This window comes from Bubalus bubalis, chromosome 18 (genome assembly GCF_019923935.1).
Source record: "Bubalus bubalis isolate 160015118507 breed Murrah chromosome 18, NDDB_SH_1, whole genome shotgun sequence".
In the NCBI taxonomy this organism is placed as follows: domain Eukaryota; kingdom Metazoa; phylum Chordata; class Mammalia; order Artiodactyla; family Bovidae; genus Bubalus; species Bubalus bubalis.
In genome coordinates, this window is record NC_059174.1 from 36,502,087 (window position 1) to 36,523,539 (window position 21,453).

The 21,453-nt window shown below is 41.1% G+C and overlaps 1 protein-coding gene across 2 annotated transcripts in view; it reads left to right on the forward strand.

Moving 5' to 3' along the window:
* WWP2 (WW domain containing E3 ubiquitin protein ligase 2) overlaps positions 1–21,453 on the forward strand; it is a 144,072-nt gene that overhangs the window by 87,995 nt on the left and 34,624 nt on the right. For both annotated transcript variants that reach the window (XM_025268966.2, XM_025268965.2), the window contains one exon: positions 10,095–10,305. In XM_025268966.2, the coding sequence (XP_025124751.1) occupies positions 10,095–10,305 (211 nt within the window). The remainder of the gene's footprint in view (positions 1–10,094; positions 10,306–21,453) is intronic.

Here is a 21,453-nt window from a genome sequence, read left to right on the forward strand (position 1 = left end):
TTACACACAACTTGGTTTCTTCTGGAATGAAGTTCTTGAGTCAAAGGATAAGTAAGTAAGTGTTAGTTGCTCAGTTGTGCCAGACTCTTTGCGACCCCATGGACTGCAGCCCTGCAGGCTCCTCTGTCCATGATTTTCCAGACAAGGACACTGGAGTGGGTTGCCATTTCCTTCTCCAGGGGATCTTCCCAACCCAGGGATCGAACCCGGGTTTCCTGCACTGCAGGCAGATTCTTTACTGATTGAGCTACGAGGGAAGCCCCAAGTCAAAGGATGTGAACATTTAAAAAGCTGAAGTGTGTTACCAGATTGCCTAAATCTGGTGTTATAATAATCATATATGCCAAGGCATTGTAAAATTTTCCTCGTGGCATATGAAGATTATTTTTCCCTTGACCTTGTAAATACTAGTTTGTCGTTTTGCTAACAGGTATAGAGTCCCACCTCATCGTTTAAGCTTATCGTGTTTCTACAGTTATCAGTTGCTTTTCTCTTACGTGACTTCTTTCATAGTGTTCAGTTATTTGACTTGTGGAGTTATAGAGGTTAACTTTAGAGATTTATATAGTCTTTTTAGTAAAATTGTGGTAAAATACGCATAACATAAAAGTTACCATTTAAGCCATTGTTAAGTGAATAATTTAGCAGCGTTGAGTGCATTCCCAATGTTGTGCAGCTTCATCACTGTCCTTTTCCAGAACTTTTCATCATCCCAAACTGAAACTCTGTACCCTTCACACAAAAGCATCCTCCCTTCCTTCTGTTCCCCAACCCTATCCCCTGGAAACCTCTGTCCTACATTATGTTTGCTTATTTGTTTATGACTGCCCTGGGTCTTTGTTGCTCTGCACGGGATTTCTCTAGTTGTTGTGACCAGAGTCTACTCTAGTTGCGGGGTGTGGGCTTCTCATGCGGTGGCTTCTCTTGTTGCAGAGCGCAGGCTCTGAGTGTGCGGGCTTCAGTAGTTGCAGCACATGGCTTAGCTGCCCCTCAGCATGTGGAATCTTCCCAGACCAAGGATTGAACCCACCTGCATTGGCAGGTGAATTCTTAACCACTGGACCACCAGAAACGTCCTCTGTGTTCTACTTTATGTCTCTATGCATTTGCTTATTCTAGTAGTTCATATTTTACATGGAATCATTTGTCCTTTTGACTCTGGCTTATTTCACTTGCATAATGTTTTCAAGATTAACCCATGTTGTAACAAGTATCAGGGTTTTGTCCTTTTTCCAGGCTAAATAATATTCCATTGTATGTGTTTACCACATGTAAACACAGTTTATCCATTCATCTGTTGATAGACATTTTGGTTGTGTCCTCTACTTGGCTGTTGTGGCTGATGCTGTGGTGAATGTGGATGTCTGAGTGTCTGTCTGAGTCTGTGCTTCTGGTTCTTTGGCTGTACACCTTGGAGTAGAGTTGATGGTTCATATGGTAATTCTATGTTTAGCTTTTGAGGAACCCTCAAACTATTTTCCACAGCAGATGTACTCTTTTCCCACTGGCAGTGAATGAGGGTTCCAATTTTTCCACATCTTTGTGAACACTTGTTTTTTTCTTTTTAATACTTAGTCATCCTAATGTTTACACATCCTTACACATCCTAATGTGTAAAATATCTAGGTACACAAGTTTTACTGGTTATTTTTATGATTATAAGTTTTTATTATATTTTTGTTTTGCCTTTTATCTCCTTTTCTGTGGTTTTTCTAGAAAAGTAGTTAAAAACTTAAAAAAACTATGCCTGAGCATTTTTTTTAGTGTTTGTAATTTCAACTTTTGCTTCCATAGTGAAAAGATTCTCTCATGTCTCTAGATGGAATAAATATTTTCTTCTGTTTCACTTTTTTTTTTTCATGTTAAACTATCCCACCAGAAATTAAAGTGGTATATCTGTATATGCACATGTATGTATACATTCATATTATGTGTATAATGAAGGCTGAGTTTCAATTAATTTTTCCCTGTAGCGAGATCCTATTATCCTATGAACATTAGTTGCTTTTTTTTAAATTGTGGTGATACTTTATGTTTATCACTTACTATATTCTTATATTCTTACTTTCTTATATTCTTATATGCAATGAGAATTCATTTCTGGACTCTTTACTTATCCTGTTTATTTGTGATTTCGATTATTGACATTTTTTTTAATGCCTGGAAAGGCTAGTCCCATCTTACTGCTTTTTCTCCATGATATGCTTTGATAGCTTATATATTTTCAGAACAAATTTCAGACTTTGAATGCTTAGGAACTTAAAAAAAAAATGAAAGTGTAACTCGCTCAGTCATGTCCGATTCTTTTGCAGTCTCCATGGGGACTGTAGCCTGCCAAGGAAGCCTTTAAAAAATTGGTGGAAGGTAAATGGAAATTGTTTGAATCTGTGTACTGACCAAGGAAAGATGGAACTTTCCCATCAGGTGACATAGTATGACTTGATCCATTTTCAAGTTTTCCTTTTTTCCATCTAATTTAATTGCTTTCTTTATATAATCCTCACCCACCGCCATGTCATGCTAGTCATGAACTGTTTTTCTGGTTTTGGTTGGTCTCGTGAAGCGGTCAGTTGATCAGTTGCATTGGAAGGCATTGCTTGGGTTTCATGGTGAGACATGCTGACTGCTTTACTGTGTGTCGTATGTTATGAGCTGGTCTTCCTTTTAAAAAGCTTCCATTGTTGGCAGGCGCCTTTTCCACACCCGAGTGAGGGGGCTGAAAAGACGTGTGTGTACAGTGAGAGTCTGTGCTGCACCACACACACACCTAAAGATCTTGGAACACACAGTGAGCTGGCCGCGGGTCTGGGATTAAGCAGAGGAATTTCCAATTCCTGATCTCTTTTTGGCTAACTGTGACTAGAGTATGTCTGAGCCCTCAATGAATATCTGATTCATAAAGTTACAGTGTTTAACCAGCATCACAGAGGGAACTTTGTGAAACACCCAGAGTTGCAGAAATCAGGCATTTTGCCTCCTTACCCCATTTACCCTCTCATTCCCATACATGAGAGCTATCTAAGCCATCTCTGTTTCTCTTTCCCCCAGCCCCTTCCATTGTGTTTGTTTAGTGGTCTTCTGGGTTTGAGTGCTGATTCTGCTACTTGCTTGTCACCTCTCTAAATGGTACTTCTGGGAGCCTCTGTTTTACCTTCAGTAAAATGGGGATAATACCACTTTCCTTATGGGGTTACTAGGAAGAAAATTGAGCTCATGAGAGTGAACTTGTGAAAAGCAGCATGGGATCCTGGATTAGATCTTGGAATAGTAAAAGGACATTAGTGGAAAAGCTGTGAAACCTAGATAAAGACTGGGATTTAATTAATAGTAATGTACTAATGTTACTTTTTTTTTTAGCTTTGGCAAATGTGCCATAGTTAAGCAAGGTAGTAATATTATATAGCATGGATGGAGGGCATGCTATCTTTGTACTGTGTTTGCAACTTTTCTATAAATTTGCAGTTATTCCCAAATTTAAAAATTTTAAAAAGAACCTGCTTTGCAATGATAGTGTTATCCAAATGTGAGGCACATTTATTTCAGATATCTTTTGCTAGATTATTAGGCCTATTAAATAAGTATATGTTCAATGAATGTTTGTCAAATGACATTTTACTAAGCGCTATGACAGTTTAAAGAAATATAAAATGAGCCTCTGCTCTATAGTCTGTTTCAGGGAAAGAAGCTGAAAAGACAGTCTGCCAAGTGCTAACACAGTAGATGTCACAGGGGCTGTGTGGTTGAGTAGCTGAGACCACAGGTACTGTGGGCTCTGCAGAGGGACCCGTCTGGGCTGAAGCAGTAGGAAGAGCCTGTAAAGAAGGGGGGCTGAGGTGAGAGAGGGATGGAGGCAAGGACATAGGAGGTAGAGACTAAAAGTAGCAAAAAACAAAGGAAAACAAGATTTCCCTCATTTTCAAGAAGAATAAGTTTTTTGGGACAGATAAGTTGTGTACATCAAATAATTAGGATTAAGAACACTGGCTATATTGAATAGAGCTTAAAAGTAACATACAGCATTTCTCTAAGGGGTGGTGAAATTGTAACTCCTCGTCTTTGACAATCCAGTTTTTCTCTCTACGTTAAGTCGTGGCTCAAGGATCATGCTCTGTCACTGTTTTACCAGGGTGACCATGGGGCAGTAACTGAATTGTCTGAAATTTGGTTTCTCCTGACTATAAGCTGCGATGGGGTGGATTTAATTCTGAAATTTCAAGTCCTTATGTTCTAAGAACATGTGTATATACACAGGCACACCTTATCTTATCACTCTTTGTTTCACTATGCTTCATTTGTTGTTTAGTTGCCAACTTGTGTCCGAATCTGTGTGACCCCATGGACAGTGGCCTGCCGGGCTCTGTCTCTGGGATTTCCTAGGCAAGAATAGTAGAAATGGGCTGCCATTTCCTTCTCTAGGGGATCCTCCTGACCCAGGGATGGAACCCATGTCTCCTGCATCTCCTGCTTGGCAGGCGGATTCTTTACCACTGAGCCACCAGGGAAGCCCATTGCACTTCACAGATAATTAAAAAAAAATTTTTTTAAAGCAAATTGAAGGTTTGAGGCAATGCTGCCTCAAGCAAATCTGTGGCACCATTTTTCCAACAGCATATGCTCACTTCGTGTCTCTGTCATATTTTGATAATTCTTGCAATATTTCAAACCCTCTACCAGCAAAAGAGTTGATGGTTAGCATTTTAGCAATAAAGTGTACATTATATTTTAAGACATAATACTATTGTACACTTCATAGAGTATAGTATAATGTGCTGCTGCTGCTGCTAGGTCGCTTCAGTCGTGTCCGACTCTGTGCGACCCCACAGATGGCAGCCCACCAGGCTCCGCCGTCCCTGGGATTCTCCAGGCAAGAACACTAGAGTGGGTTGCCATTTCCTTCTCCAGTGCATGAAAGTGAAAAGTCAAAGTGAAGTCACTCAGTAAGTGTCTGACGCTTCATGACCCCATGGACTACAGCCTACCAGGCTCCTCCCTCCATGGGATTTTCCAGGCAAGAGTACTGGAGTGGGTTGCATTGCCTTCTCCATAGTATAGTGTAAATACAACTTATATGCCCTTGGCAAGCAATTATGTGACTTGCTTTATCATGATATTTGCTTTATTGTGGTAATCTGGAATCATACCTGCAATAACTCTGATGTATGTCTGTACATACACACACACACACAGTTTTTTTGAGAGCAGAGAGGATAAGCATTGATGCGTAAAGTTTCAATGCTAGGATATCTGGCTTTCATATTTTGTCTCCAATCCAAACTTGAGATAGCACAAAACTCTTAAACAGATGAATGACTCTGGTAAATCACAGGCTCTCGGATAGCTCTGCGCACAGACTCAGTCCTGGTGGGAACCTTTGTAACTAGATTTGCAGTTGCACAAATGGTCAGATCCAAATAGTATTGACTGGACAGTCTTTTCCACTGGCATGCCCCAAATCTTTTCCACTGGCATGCCCCAAGGCTCTGGTTTTATTCTTTTCCTGGTTGACAATTTCATCATAGTTTTTTAATAGGCAGTACATACATGTTGTCAACACTTTATACAAAAGTAAAAAAGCTTAAACAGTGTAAAGAAAGTCTCTTTCCTGTTCTTGTCCTCCAGCCTCCCCTTCCCTCCCCAGAGCAGTTCCTGTTCTGTTTCTTATAATTCTTTCTAATTTGAATATACAAGCATGTCCATATATATTATTTGAACGTATACACATAAATGTTAGCACAATATACCTGCTGTTCTTCACTTTCCCACTTAAATCATCTTAGAATTTTTTCCAAAAAACTTGAAACTGACTTGAAAATCTTTGCCCCTTCTGTCTCCTGTTAACCCCAGTTAAAGAAGGAAACAATTTTAGTTCCAATAAGAACAATAATCACAGCAGATTGAAATGCTTTTTGTTGTTCAGTTGCTCAGTTGTGTCCGACTCTTTGTGACCCCATGGACGGCAGCACGCCAGGCTTCCCTGTCTATCGCCGTCTCCCAGAGCTTGCTCAAACTCATGTCCATTGTGTCAGTGATACCATCAAACCATCTCGTGCTCTGTCAGCCCCTTCTCCTGCCTTCAATCTTTCCCAGCATGAATGAAATACTTGAAACATATTTAAATCCAAGAATTCATAATGATTTTTAAACAGAATAAAATTTCACTTTTTTGGGAGGATGTGAGAGTATCAGCTCATTCTTCTGAAAACTGGTAAATAAAAGGAAAGACCAACTATTTTCCTTCTTTTTCTTCACAAACTGAACCTTGAGGTAGCCAAATAGTTAAAAAAAAATACATTTATTGGTTTATTTTTGGCTGTGCTGGGTCTTCACTGCTCTACTTGCAGAGAGCAGGGGCTCCTCTCTAGTCGTGGTGCTTGGGCTTCTCGTTGCAGTGGCTTCTCTTGCTGCAAAGTGTGGACTCTAGCACGGGCAGGCTTCAGTAGTTGCAGTGTGCGGGTTTGTTGCCCTGTGGCATCACCAGGGATTGAATTGGTGTCCACTGCACAGCAAGGCAAGGCAATGGCACCCCACTCCAGTACTCTTGCTTGGAAAGTCCCATGGACGGAGGAGCCTGGTGGGCTGCAGTCCATGGGGTTGCGAAGAGTTGGACACGACTGAACGACTTCCCTTTCACTTTTCACTTTCATGCATTGGAGAAGGAAATGGCAACCCACTCCAGTGTTCTTGCCTGGATAATCCCAGGGATGATGGAGCCTGGTGGACTGCCGTCTATGGGGTCGCACAGAGTCGGACACGACTGAAGTGACTTAGCAGCAGCAGCAGCAGCAGCAGCACAGCAAGGTGGAGTCTTTTTTTTTTTTTTTTTTTTTTTAGCAAGGTGGATTCTTAACCACCTGGGAAGTCCACCAAATAGTTGATAGGTGAAATTCCTCTTTAGAGGCATGATAGATTATTACTGTTTTGCAGTCCCTCACCAATTAGTGGATTCAGGCAATAATCATCAATGGCTGCTACCATTGCAGGAGAGACACCAGACATTCTGTGTCTCCTGATGGGAGTACTTCATATGTATGGGGTAATTTGTATTTCCTTCACTGTGAAGTGTCTCTGTGCATTTTTTTTTTCCTTGTTGATTTGTAGAAGCTTTTTTCATATCAAAGAAATTAGCCACTAGTCTGTAATATGAGTTGATAATGATCTTTCCAAGTTCATTGTTTTCTCTTTTAATTTTGCTTTTGCTTTTTTTTTTTTTGCCATTTCAATTAAAAAATGAATATAATTGAATTCATCAATCTTTTATGACTTTTAGATTTTGGGGGGTCATTTTGTTAATTAATTAATTTATTTTTGGCCATGTCTTATGGCTTGTGGGATACAAGTTCCCTGACCAGTGGAAGCACAGAGTATGACTTTTATTGGTAGATTTTGTATGCTACCTTAAACACTCTTTTCTGCTTTGAGATTATAAAAGTATTCTCCTCTATGTTCTTTTAGTTCCTTCATGGTTTCCTCTTTATGTCAAAATCTCTAGTCTATCTGGAGTTGATTTTGATGCAAGGAGTGAAATAGGGATGTAACTCAGTTTTTGTCTAGTACACTAGCCACTTGCCGTAGTACAGTTTACTGAACAGTCTGTCTTTTCTGTAGGAATTTAAAATGTCACCTGTGTCATATACTGAATTACTTAATTCGAGTGTGTATTTAATTCTGTTTCTGAACTTTCTTGTTTATTTAATCGACATCTGTCTATTCATGTATCAGTGCACATTGTTTTAGCTGTTGTAACTTTATAGTATGTGTCAGCTAATACTTTGGAGAGCACCCCTGCCCCTACTTCCTCATACACGCAAGACTCTTCATGTCTAGAATGTTTATGGCTATTCTTCTGTGTTTAGTTTTCCTTATACATTATTGAATAAATGTATTTGGTTCTCAAAAAAGTCAGGGTTTTTTAAATTGAAATTGAGTAAAATTTATATATTTTGTGTAAAGAGACTTGCCATCTGTTGTGTTTTACTAACTCAACCAAGATGCTGGGAATATAAGTAAAAATTCTTGCATTTATTTAGGGGAAACATCAGTTGCACAAAATAAAGTTGTTTATTAACTAATTTGCTCTGCATGTCAGACAATATTTAATATATTGGAGAGAAAGCAGATTATTTAAATTAATCACAGGTGGTTCCTAGGCTCTTTGCTGTTTGTTAGGATCAAGCTTGGCATCATATCATGTGAAGAAATTATAGTTTCAGCTGACAACCAATCTTACATCAGCTGACAGGATCATGTGGTTGCTTCCGAGTTATTATAATCCTGGGTCACATCAGAGGATGTGCAGAGAGGGAGAAGTAGTCTGTAGCAAGTGAGTGGTTCAGGCTCTGAAGGCAGACAGCAGGGGTGCGAATTAGGTGCCCTATGACCTTGGAAGTTTATTTAACCTTTTTGAGCTTCAGTTTCCTCAACTGTAAAATGGGCTTAAATGAGATCATTTAAAAGGCTTTGCACTTTGGTACATACTGGTGTTCTTTAAACATTGCTGTTATCATTTATATTGGAAATCTAACTCTGCTGGTCTGATATTATCTCATTTATTATGTTCAGTTTGTGATATCATTATTTAGAAATAAAGGCAATAGAAGATAACTAGAAAAGGGCAGCCAGGCCGTTAGAATAGGGCGTGACCTAGAGACATTAAAGAAATGGCAGGCCTTTCACTGGAACAGAGAAAGTGAATGAGAAACAGGGTGGCCAGATATTTATTCTGTATTGCTTGAGAGCATGGGAATTAAAACCATCTAGTGGAATTCGGTTTAGCATAAGGAAAGTCTTTCTGGTAGCTACTTCTGTTCAACAGTGGAATGGCTCTTTGGACGAGAGGGGAGTTTGCGGGAGAATGGATACATGTATATGTATGGCTGAATCCTTTTGCTGTTCTATCAGCTACCTGAAACTATCACAGCATTGTTAATCAGCTATACCCCAATATAAATAAAAAGTTAAAGAAGCAATGGAATGGCTCTATAGTGAGTTGTTTCTTAGAAGAAATGTTCAATAAGGATCTGGATGGCCACTAGGAAACACCAAAAAGAGATTCTGAATTACCAAGATGAGGCTAAACCAAAGGGGTTTTCCTACGGAATTCTAGTGTAAATGTACATATATGTTAGTCGCTCAGTCGTGTCCAACTCAATGCGACCTCATGGACTGTAACCCACCAGGCTCCTCTTGTCCATGGGATTCTCCTGGCAAGAATACTGGAATGGATAACCATTCCCTCCTCCAGAGGATCTTCCTAACCCAGGGACCGAACCCAGGTCTCCTGCATCGTCAGGTGGATTCTTTACTGTCTGAGTCACCAGACAGTAAAGCCCAAATCACATATGTGGAAAATTCTTTGTATATTTATGGCTTATCCATTTTCAAAGAATTTTAAATGTTTCAGACCATGTTTGGTTCCTTTCTGAGTGAGAGGATATTGCAGTGCCTTGGGGTCCTTGTGAACATGAGTAATCATCAAAGACCTGGAGAAATGAGGAGACTCAGGAATCAGCTCATTTCACCTCTATCTTTGTCTGTTGTTCCCTTGGATGCCATCTTTTCTGTGTAGGCTGTTAATCTTTGCTCCTTACTTTGAGTATGTATCTTTAAAAGAACAAGCACGGTACTCAAAGTTTACTATCTCTTAGTGTGAATGGAGCTTTTTGAAAGAAGGTGATATTTATTTGTACCTAGCAGACAAGTGATAAGTTTAAAAGAAAACCCTATAAACTTGACTTTGGCCTTGACTATGCTCCATGTATCACTAACACACTTCCCTGGTGCCTTACTTTTCCTGCTGCTTTTATTGCAATAAATGTAACCATAGTATGTTAGAAAATTTTAATAAAGTTATATAAAGGAGGTAATATTTAATAATCTATTTATTTCAGATCCATCTTCCATTTTTTTTTTTTTTCTTGCAGGCTCTTACTGACTTACTGTCTTTTCCAGTATTATGTTCTGTAAAATCTTTTGCTGTCACCGGGTAACATGTGTGGTAGCCTTGTAGGTTCTGTGTTATACCACTAAGTGAGAAACCTGGTAAATGTGAACACAATGCTGAGCTGATCTGTAAAATACCATTTATGTATTTTCAGTGAATGACGAACCCACTGCAACCACTGATCCCGAAGAACCCTCTGTGGTTGGTGTGGCATCCCCGCCTGTTGCAGTGTCCAGTGTGACCCCGAACCCCACCGCTGCGGCTATCCCTGCCACAGCCACGCCAGCCGAAGGGGAGGAGCCCAGCACTTCGGGCACTCAGCAGTTCCCTGCAGCCGCCCAGGCCCCCGATGCTCTGCCTGCTGGGTGAGTAGCCTTCTGTCCCACCACAGCAACCCCCCCCCCCCGACCCCCTAGAAAAAAACCAACTGGGGCTCCTTCACCAGGGCAAAAACAACGTGGTTATTCATTACCTGGTGGCTAGCAGTCCCTGGGGAGGCTGCCATGCATAGGAGGGAAGAAGGTGTGGAAGGACTGCTTATTCTACATAAATCTTGAAAAAGACCTAAATCATCTGGGGCTGAATCAATGCTACCTTATACGGTGACTTGAAATGAACAGCTCGACTCAAAGAATGTGGCTTTTATGGAACAAGGAGCTCATTTTGCCCTCCAGTATCACTGGGTTTGCCCAGCTCCTGCCTAGAAAACAGCTTTTATCCCTTGCATTTTATCTCAATGGCCCATGGAAGACTTTAGGCCCTGAGTATTACTGTATGTTTTTCCATGGCTGAGGCTGATGTTAACGTGGACTCATAGTTTTCTTGCCCCACCTTTTGGTTCAGAATGAAATCTGATGCGAAAGGCCTTGGGTGATAGGAAGATGGCCCCCGTAGGCCAAAAGCGAGAGGAAATGAAGCACAGGGACCTGGGAATCAAGTAGATCTGGATTTGAATCCTAACTTGACCCTTTATGACCTTGCCCAGGTGACTTACCATCTAGGTAAGGTAGAGGTGATAATCATGCATAACTACCTCCCCAGGAATTTGTTGTTGTTCAGTCACTCAGTCATGTCTGACTCTCTGTGACCCTGTGAACTGCAGCATGCCAGGCTTCCCTGTCCTTCACCATATCCTGGAGTTTTCTCAAACTCATGTCCATTGAGTCAGTGATGCTATCCAACCATCTCATCCTCTGCTGCCTGCTTCTGCTCCTGCCCTCAGTTTTTCCCATCATCAGGGTCTTTTCCAGTAAGTCAGCTCTTTGCATCAGATGGCCATGGTGTTGGAGCTTCAGCTTCAGCATCAGTCCTTCTAATGAATAGTCAGGATTGATTTCTTTAAGGGGCTCCAGTAAGACAGTGTATGTGAAGCCCTCACCCAATGGTGAGTGTTACACCTGGTGAATGATATTTTTGAAGTGGTTATGAAAGAATCATAGAAGAAGGGAATGGTTCTGAACTGGGAAACAGTCTTATCTCAGGGCTCCCAATCACTTGTCAGGGCCAATTCCATGCGGTGCCACCGCCCATCCTGGTTATCAGCTTGGAACCAGGGAAGCCCTTGTGATAAAAGGGAAGGATGGTATACTGATGTATAATACACCATACTGTTCTTCAGCCACTTTAGAAAACCCCATTGTCCAAACAAACAAAAAAATCCTAAATCTGAAGGCATTTGGGATTTTTACCACTTACATCTCGCATCCCTAGCATCTGGCACACAACTTACATTTCTTAACAAAACACAATGAACACATGAAAAATATCACAAATGGTTTTTAATCCCTCAGACCCATAGAGAATCAGGGGGTACTGAGAGGTGGCTCCAAAGTCTTCTGTGAAAATTTTCCTTTTGTGAAAAGATTTATAACTACTTGCTTGTGTGCAACTCCTTCCTACAGAGGTTTTTTTTTTTTTTTTTTCCTCTTGTGTATGTGGTAAGGAATACTCGAAAGACCTTTGTTTGGTTTATAATTTGAAATCTGTATATAATTTGGGAGGAGCAGAGTGGGATCCTTTTGGCAGAGGGAGAGAAGATGGCCGCCCGGTGCCTCAGGAGCCTGTTTGCTTTCCGCTGAGCAAAGCCTGGAATGCGGGCTTCCCTCCCGTGTGTCAGTCACAGGCAATTAGGGCTACTGGCTCAAGGCGTCTTTATGTAGGGCGTGTGTGAGGGTTACTGTTCTCCTGGATTGGGCCCTTCCTGTTTCCAGGCAGCTGGAAAACTCCAGGCCCTGAAAACACTCTTTATTCTGAGTCTGGCGGTCAGAGCAGCTCAGAGAAGCTGGTTTTCCTACTTGGCCTCCCACCCCAACCGGAGGCTGAACTGCTTCTCTTGGGTAGAGTTTGAACAGCATCTTCTCCCTGGAGCGTTTAGAATGCGATGGTAGGTCTGAGGAGGCTGCTTCCCACTTGAACATGAGTGATGGTCCAGAGAAAGGCATTGAGACCCAGTCTTGGCCACCCAGAGGGGCTTCCAGGTGCCCACTGGGAGTTCTGGTACTTTGTGGGCTATCTCGGGGCCTGGAGATTGCCACTGGCAGTGCTGAGTGCATGGTGGTGAAGCTGGCAGGCTTTCAGTTCTCTGTTCTGTTATGGCAAGCCAGAAAGGGCACACTTTCCACCCCGAGCCTCCCAACTCACAGCCCTGCTGTCTCCACCCTAACAGCTTACTTACAAGTTTAGGAGATCCAGACAAGGTGGATCATCCTTCCCTTCTTGGTATCTTACATTCAGGAGTCAGGGGAACTACTTTTAACCTTTTAAATAAAATTCTGAACATAACGTTTCACCACCTAGAATCCCTCACTGGTTTCCTCTTGTCTTTAGGAGTCAGTTCTCAAATCCCTAATAAGACCTGATAAGCTCTGCAGGACAAGGCCTCATCTACCCCTCAAACCTTCCATGGAAGACACACTTTGCTTTGCTCTCTAAGCTCTACCCATAATGACTTATTTTAGTTTGACAAGTATAGCACCCTTTCTCTGGGTTGGGGACTGTCATGCTTGTTACCACTCTGAAACCTTCCTCACCATTTTGTCCGTTAATTTCTCTCCATCTTCAAGTCTCAGATTAATCAGCACTTGCTCTGGGAATCCTTCCTCAATCCCCAGTAGACAAGATCAGACCGCTCTGTGTATTGCAATTCTTCTCACATGCGTAATTGCGTGTTCTGCGTCCCTCTACCCAGCTGGACTGTAAATGCCAAGATGGCAAGGAGCCTGGCACAAAGTCAGCTCCCAAGACATACTTGTAGTGCATTAATGAACCAGTTTTTTGAGGATTCCCCACGTGGCTTAGTGGTAAAGAATCAGCCTGCCAATGCAGGAGACGCAGAAGACATGGGTTCCATCCCTGGATCGGGGAGATCCCCTGGAGGAGTCAATGGCAACCCACTTCAGTATTCTTGCCTGGAAAATCCCACGGACAGAGGAGCCTGGTGGGCTTCAGTTGGCGGGGTTGCAAAAGAGTTGGACATGCCTGAACGACTGAGCAACAGCAATAAATCAGTTTAAATGCCATATATATATATATATATATTTTTTTTTTTTTTTTTTCCTCCACCTGGATGAATGTTTTCTGCTTCTTTGATGCCTCAAATAAAGAGGACCTATGACAGGAATTACATTTTCTTCCTAAGAGCAAGACCTTAATGGATCCCTCACTAGGTTGTCTGGCTTTGGGTTCACGTATGACTCTCACAGGGTCGGGCTGCTCCTTCCTGCTCACTAGGGGTCTTTATGCCTGGGGAACACTGCAGAGCATGTTTCCCCCTTTGTGTGGCCTTTGTGAGCCACGCTAGACTGCTTTTTTTGAGACATCCAGCCGACTCTGTCTCTTTCCAGCCGTACCTTCTCAACTTCTTCATCTTCACAGAGCAGTCAGGCACAGTTCACTTGGGGGTGCCAAGGGCTTATTTTTCCAGTTGCCACATGGCCTTTCTGAAACTTGCAGCAGATGCAACTGGTCATAAAGATGTCACATCCGCCTGTGTTTTAGTGACTGAAGGCCACCGAAACCTGGGCTGCCTCAATCCAAACAGAACACCCTTTCCTGTCTCCCGGTCTCTAAACCCTCCTCCTGCCTTCTGTACCTTTTAATTTAATTAGCAAGAAAGGAGCCAATTGGAAGGGCGTGGCGCTTTCAGGCTGCGAAGGCCTGTCAAGGGAAGGGGTGCCAGCCAGGCTCGAGAGACGTGGTGAGATAGTGGCCTGGGCGAAGGGCAGTGGGGAGGGATGCCTGCTTTGATCAGCTGGCCCTGCATCTGGTTTTTATCAGCAGGGAGCCCACTTTGGGGACCAAATGCTCATTAACAGACCGTGTGTACATGGCTTAGATAAACTCCAAGCGCGTCCCGGGCCCCGCCGCTCGCCCAGGCCCTTGCGCACAGAGGCGCATTATTCCAGCCTGGCAGCCCGCGCTGCGCTGTGGTTCCTTACATAAGGGAGGCCGTTGTGTTTGGACTCTGCCGGCTTACCTCAGCGCTGCCATTTCACACCATCCCTCTCCTCCCGCAGTCATTGGCTGCCCCGGCTGTTTCCTGCCTCAGAGGAGAATTAGTTGAGGAGGGTGTACTTTGGATCTGTTGGATTTGCCATCTCCCCCTACCCCCAGGTCCAATTCTGCAGAGCTAGAGGTCCTTTCTCCAGGTGGTCCTTGACACAGTATCAAGGGTGACAACCTGGTAAGAGTTCTTTGATGTTTTCTTCCTGGAGACACTTTAAGAGACATTGGAATTTGCAGCTTCTCTGCTAAGTTATAAACCAGCTGCTCCCATTGAATTTCATTCCAAACTCAATTTTGTCGCTAGCCAAAGATCCTTACCCAAGGAGTTTTAAAACAGTGCTTTTCAAACTGTCTGTGAAAAACTAGTCCTTTTTTTCCCCCACTGTTTTTGTTTGTTTTAATTTTTTTTCAGTCTCTTATGAACTCTTACTTTGGTCCTCTATTTAATGAAACAGATCTACAGATCATGTATTTGGATGTTGTGGCAATGTCAAATTGGTACAAAAGTTTCTAAAAGCCTACCAACTTCTGAACTTTTCTGGTCACTGAACAGTAACAGTGTGAGCCATGGACCATAGTTTGAGTAGCAAAGGATTAAAGGATTATACTGGAGAATCTGTGCCTTTGTGCTAAGTAGTATGGTTTAGTTCTTGACTCTGCAAGGATTATTACATGCTTAGGTAATGCCAGATAGTACATGTTACTGGCTTCCTCCTCCTCATCTCAGAATGAAATCCTTGTTTCCAAAGATCCTACTGTGTCAGGGCTGGCCCATGAGAAGTTCTTGCCCTGTTCTATGTATGTCTTTGTGTGTAACTAGGAATTTTCATTTTACTACTCTTTCTTGAGAGCTCCTCAGGAGCTGGTGTTGCTGTGTCCCCCATTTCTGTGTTCCCAGCGCCGAGCATAGTACTTGGCTTCTAGAGAGATGGAGTGAGAAGTGGTTGTTGAAAGACTAGATAGGTATTTTCATTCTCAATAGCTGTTACAATTTTTTATAGTTTTTTTTTTTGAAAAATTGGGAAAATAGAAGAAACAGAACAACACTAACAGACACCCACCTAGATATAACTATTGGCACATTTCACGCACCTTGTATCTATTTTTGCCTGATCATTAGCAATAGTTAACACATGTTAAATGCTTTCAGCGTTCTGGGAGTGCTAGGTTTCATAGGTGGGTTATTTCAGTCTTCATGGCACTCTGTAGTAGCTGCTATGCTACTTTTATCCTTATTTTGCAAATGAGGAAACTTTAAGTGGTTTGCCCAAGACCACATGTACAGACATGTACATGTAAACATTAAACACAAATCTACCAAAATTTAATAATCTTAGGGCATGTGCTTTTAAATTTTATTGTTTTAATTGTAAAATATTTTAAGCATGCAAATAAGAATAGAAAGTAATATAAGAAATACCTGTGGGCTCCCCAACTCAGTCTTATCAAACTTTAGCATTATGCTGCATTTAGTATAAACCTCCTCCTCCTTACCTTGATTTTTAACCTCTTTATGAAGGAGACATTATAAATAAAGTTGAAAGTCCCTGTGAATGCCTCCTCGATCCCATTCCCTATATACAGAGATACATGGAACTGGGGACATTCATTTAAACTGCTCTATGGTATTCTGTTGTATGAATAGGTATAATTTTATTTGTTATAATTAAAATTTATATTTACCATGTATGTGATAGATATATAAATATAAAATAACATTTTATGTTTGTGTTTGTTTATGTTATAATTACCTCTCTGCCTTTATTAACAGTGCTACAATGAAGTGTTTTCTGTGCATGCCTTTTTGTGTGCATGTTTGTTTCTTTAGGGCAAGCACTCAAACTGGAATTTCTTCTTTGTAGGAGGATGAAGGTTTTTGCTTTTAGTAGATGCTGTCAAATTGCGTTTTGAGTCAGTTCACCAATTCACACTCCCATGAGCATATATAAGCATTCCTGCTAAAGCAAAATTGTCAGATAGTTTTCACTTTGGCCAGTCTGAGGGATGTGAATGGGGTGTCTCGTGCTGGTTTACTTTGAATTTTCTTCCTTATCCTTGAGATTAAACCGCTTTTTATATTTTTAAAAAATTTGGCTTTTGAGTTTCTTTTCTTGTGAATTGTCTGTTCATGTATTCCTGTCAATTTTTCTGTTTGGCTATCTGTTGTTATAATCTGCAGGATTTCTTAATATGTGCTGGGTACCAGTTGCCTCTCAGTTATGTGCATTGCAAATATTTTCTGTGGCTTGTCTTTAAACATTTTTGTGTTGCTTTTTATTGTACAGGAGTTCAGATTTTAAGTAGTCAAGTTTGTTCATCTTTTTCACGTGCCTTTTGTGTCTTGTCTGAAATACTTCCTTACTCTGATTATGCAAAAATTTTACATGCATACATGACTCCCCCTGACCCCCATGTTTTGTAGATTCTGATATGTACGTTATTTCACATTTAATTTCTTTAAAATCAAGGTGTGATTTACAAGCATTAGAATGTTATAGTTTAATTGACAGAGTTTTTGTTTTTTTTTTTCCTTTCTTGGTGATATGTTAAAAATCTTATAATTGGTGGCATTTTAGATTTAATGAACAATAGTGTATTTTTATTGGAGAAGGAAATGGTAACCCACTCCAGTGTTCTTGCCTGGAGAATCCCAGGGATGGAAGAGCCTGGTAGGCTGCTGTCTCTGGGGTCGCACAGAGTCGGACACGACTGAAGTGACTTAGCAGCAGCAGCGGCCGAGTACTTTTATAATTTTTAAACAAAATTTTGTTTATCTTATGCATGTTATTTTTTCCACTCAGCATATTGTAAATAATATTTTAAATGACTGAATATTCATTATAGAATTAACATAATTTACTAATTTTCCATTTTAAAGCATTTAGGTTTTTTCCAGTTTTTCTGTAACATGTTACAACATACTGTGACAGATACACTTACAGCTAAATCTTTGACACATAATTATTTCCTTAGGCTATATCTTCAAAGTAGAATTGCTGAATTAAAGGATGTTCATGTAGGAGAAGTTTTTAACCAAGTTGCAAAACTGCCCTTGGGAGCATATATATCCATTTTTGCTCCTATCAACTATGTCTTTTAAACACTTAAATTTTTTTTAATTTAATTTTTTTTGGCCATGCTATGCAGCCTGTAGGATCCTAGTTCCTTAGCCAGGAATTGAAGCGGCTCCCCCTGCATTGGAAGCATGGAGTCCTAATGAATGGACCACGAGGAAGTCCCCCACCAACTTTTTTTTTTTACTGGAGAATAATTGTTTTGCATTGTTGTGGTGGTCTCTGCTTCCATAAAGTCGAATCAGTCATAATGATATATCTCTCTCCTCTCTCTTGAGTCCCCTTACCCCCCACCCCCTCCGTTCTACCCCTCTAGGTCATCACAGCACTGGGCAGGGCTTCCTGTGTTATAAGCCGCTTCCCGATAGTTACCTGGTTTACACAATAGTGGATATATGTCAGTGCTACTTTCTCAATGTGTCCTACACTCTCCAACAATTTTTTAAAAATGATTTTATTTATTTATTTTTGTCTGTACTGGGTCTTCACTGCTGTTTGAGCTTTTCTCTAGCTGTGGTGAGTGGGGGCTACTTTCTAGTTGCTGTACGTGGGCTTCTCATTGCAGTGGCTTCTCCTGATGCGGAACACAGGCTCTCGGGCATGGGGGCTTCGGTGGTCGCAGCATGTAGGCTCAGTAGTTGTGACGCCTGGGCTTTGGAGCACAGGCTCAATAGTTGTGACCCATGGGCTTAGTTGCTCCATGGCAAGTGGAATCTTCCCGGATCGGGGATTGAACCCTTGTCTCCTGCGTTGGCAGGTGGATTCTTTACCACTGAACTACCATGGAAGCCCTCTTCAACTATTTTTTAAGAGTGACTATTTCCCTACATTACCAAACTTATCTACAATTTTTAAAATCTTCAAATTTGATTTTAAAAAAAGTTTTTATTTTTTTAGTAGACACCATCTCTAGGACTTGTCTTGCATCTCTGTGAAAGCATATCTTTTAATGTTGTCATCTTCCATTGAAGGGCTGTGTGGACTTCTCCAAGTCAAAAAAAAAAAAAAAGGGATGGTTGAAAAAGGAGGAGAAAAACAGACCTTAATTCAGAGTCCTCAGTAGCTACTACTGTGCCCCACTATGCTTAGAGGGCATAAAGTGCTGGTTGTTGATAGTTTTAAAAAGGGGGTTAGTGTGCTTGGATTTAAAGGAAAGCTCAGTGTTTCAAGAAGGGTTCTGGGGGGAAAGTCTGAGTTTAACATACTTCTTACCCAGTTTATAGAGGACCTCCTGAAGCAATGAAAACAGTGGCAAGGAGATGTGTTCCATTGCACACAGATTTTTGATTCATAAAACAGTCTGACAGTGTCCCTACAGAGGAAATAAATCTTATGGTTCACCCAGGAAGTGGCCAGAGCTTGGGGAATAAATGGGATTTGGTTCAGAGTTAAAATTTATTATAGGATCATAACGTAAGAAAATATGAATTTCCCGTAATGTTTGCCTGAGGGAAGTTGAATCTCTACATAGGTAGCTTTAAGAATACCTGAATACTTTCAGTATATTTTTCTGAAGTTTAGTTTGTGTCTAAGTAAACCAGCAAGGCATCTTTTGTTTACTGGTACCTAAGTATTCTGGTAGGACTTTGTTTGCTGATGAAGAGAGTGTATTTTGAATGAGAGTCAGCTTCACTAATGCCCAGTGCTTGTGTTAATAAAATTTATTAACAAATTATAAAAAATACAAGTTTATAATGCTCTTAGTAAGAATTTGTGATTCATCTCTGATCTTAAACCAAAATACTTGGACTGTCAGATTTAAATTCCTTCTCAATTTAATTTGACTCTTGGTGAAACTGTGATTCTGTCCAAACTTACGGGAATCTGACCAAGATGTGTGTGAATCAGGATGGTTGAATATACACTGTAACGGCAAGTAACTGAGAACTGATTTCCTGAAGACCTTTTAGGAAACTTTCCACAAGAAAATGTGGTTCAGGTAACCAGACAATTTCCTTTCAGATAACATAGAAATGATTGCATGCCATCCTAATAATGAAATTGAGATTTTCTGCCTTTACCTTTTCAATAATGATGGTGGTTTGGGGCAGAACTGGGGCATGGAAGAGATACAACTTGTTATTAATACCAAACACAAGGTCGTGTGTTTGATGCACAGTGAGGCCAGACAATACCTAAACGTTGTGGTTTGGAGGGCAGAGAAAGGTTTATTGCAGAACTGTACAGAAGATGGGTGGCTTGTGCCCCCTAAAATCCCAAACTCCCCAGAGGGTTTCAGCAAAGCACTTCCAAAGGCAAGGTGAGGAAAGGACGTGGTTAGTTGTTGCAGACTTCTTGGTGTTGGAATCCTTTGTTCTTGCAGCTGTCCACATAGGTCAGGTCACGATGTTCCTATAAACCTCCAACAAGACAAATATTATTCTCTGTTCTGGAACTTTTTATATGAATGGACTCTTAAAGGTTGGAACCTTGAGAATGGGCTATCCTGTATATTTCAGACTATATGTAACATTCTTTTACAATAGGTGCAGAGCCAACATGACTAAGCACACAAAGTTTAAAGCAAGAGAAACAGATCTAATATGGAATCAGATGTGTTCTTCCCTATTACAAACTGAATAAAGGACAGTTAAAATCCATAGGAGCAAAGGGAATCTAGGTTTTTTAAAAAAGTACAGAGATTAATTGAAACTGAAGACTGTTTTTTAAGTCCTTTCAAATAGAAAGACCCTGTGTAGTCCATGGTCCAACTGAATGTTACGCATTGAAGGCCAAGGAGCAATGTGTTGGGAAGGGACCTGAATCGAACTTGGGCTTTTGAACACTGTTTCTGAGAGCATCAAAGGAAGCTATTCAGTGGGAGAGGATGTGACCCACGTGACCAGGATGCAGTATCGAGACCCATGGGTAGTTTCATTGAAAAGCCTTTTAATCTCAGCATGAAGAAGATGCTTATAAGGTTCAGAAACCTAACCCCTGCCAGGGATGCACTGATGAAAGATTGCTGCCAGTATCACTTTCTTGGCATGGGGAGACCAAACCAAGACAGTCAGAAGGCTTAATCTATGTGGGTCAGCAGCTACAGAGGGGAGAGGAGAATCGGGAGGCTCATTTGATTGACGATAGAATCGACCGACTCTGCCACAGGAATGGAGGGGAGGGATTTGTATGAATTCTGAGGAGCCGTGCAGGTAGGGAGGAGTTGAGAGTTCTCTAGGAAGAGCAGCTAGGCCAGGTCACAGATCAGGGAGGACCCACATGGACATTTAATCCGAGCAGGAGTCCAATTTTAAAAGGAAGAATGTAGATATCAAAAAAAAAAAAAAAAAGAAAAAGAAAAAGAAAGGTAATGGAAGAAAGGTCTTATTCCTCTTGGTAAGTATTTTTCTAGCTAAGCCAATTGAGAGGGTTCATAGAAGGACACTGAGATTCACCGGGCAATAATAGTGTCTGAAAGAGAGCCTTTCATTTCTAAGGATCAACTGGGATCAAAGACAGGATAGACAGGTCTTGTCTAGGCTTGGGAGGAGCAGCCATAACTCTTAAATATAAGCAAAGAGGACTTCACGCCGATTTCCTTCCTGACAGTGCAGGAAGACCACTGTGTCAATTAAAGGCATTTACTTCATGGAATTTTAAGAACTGTCCCTTCTTCAAATGAAAATAGTAGTCAGAGTATAATAAAACCAAAGTTCTCTCCTTGCCTCACATGAAATAGAAAAGAAGCCAGAAGTTGAGACCACTTACGAGATGAAAGTTATAACAAAAGAATTGTTGAAATAAAGAAAAATGTGTTTTAGCACCTTTTCTCTCCAACTACAATACCACGTATTTTGTCTTTATTCAAGGGAAGCCCCACCTGCCTATTATGGTCAGTTTTCCAAACAGTGACCTCAAAATGAGCAAAGTTGTTTTATTGGGGCTTTTGTGCCACGAAATTGCCAAGGACAGGAAGGATAGAGCTAATTTCTTAGG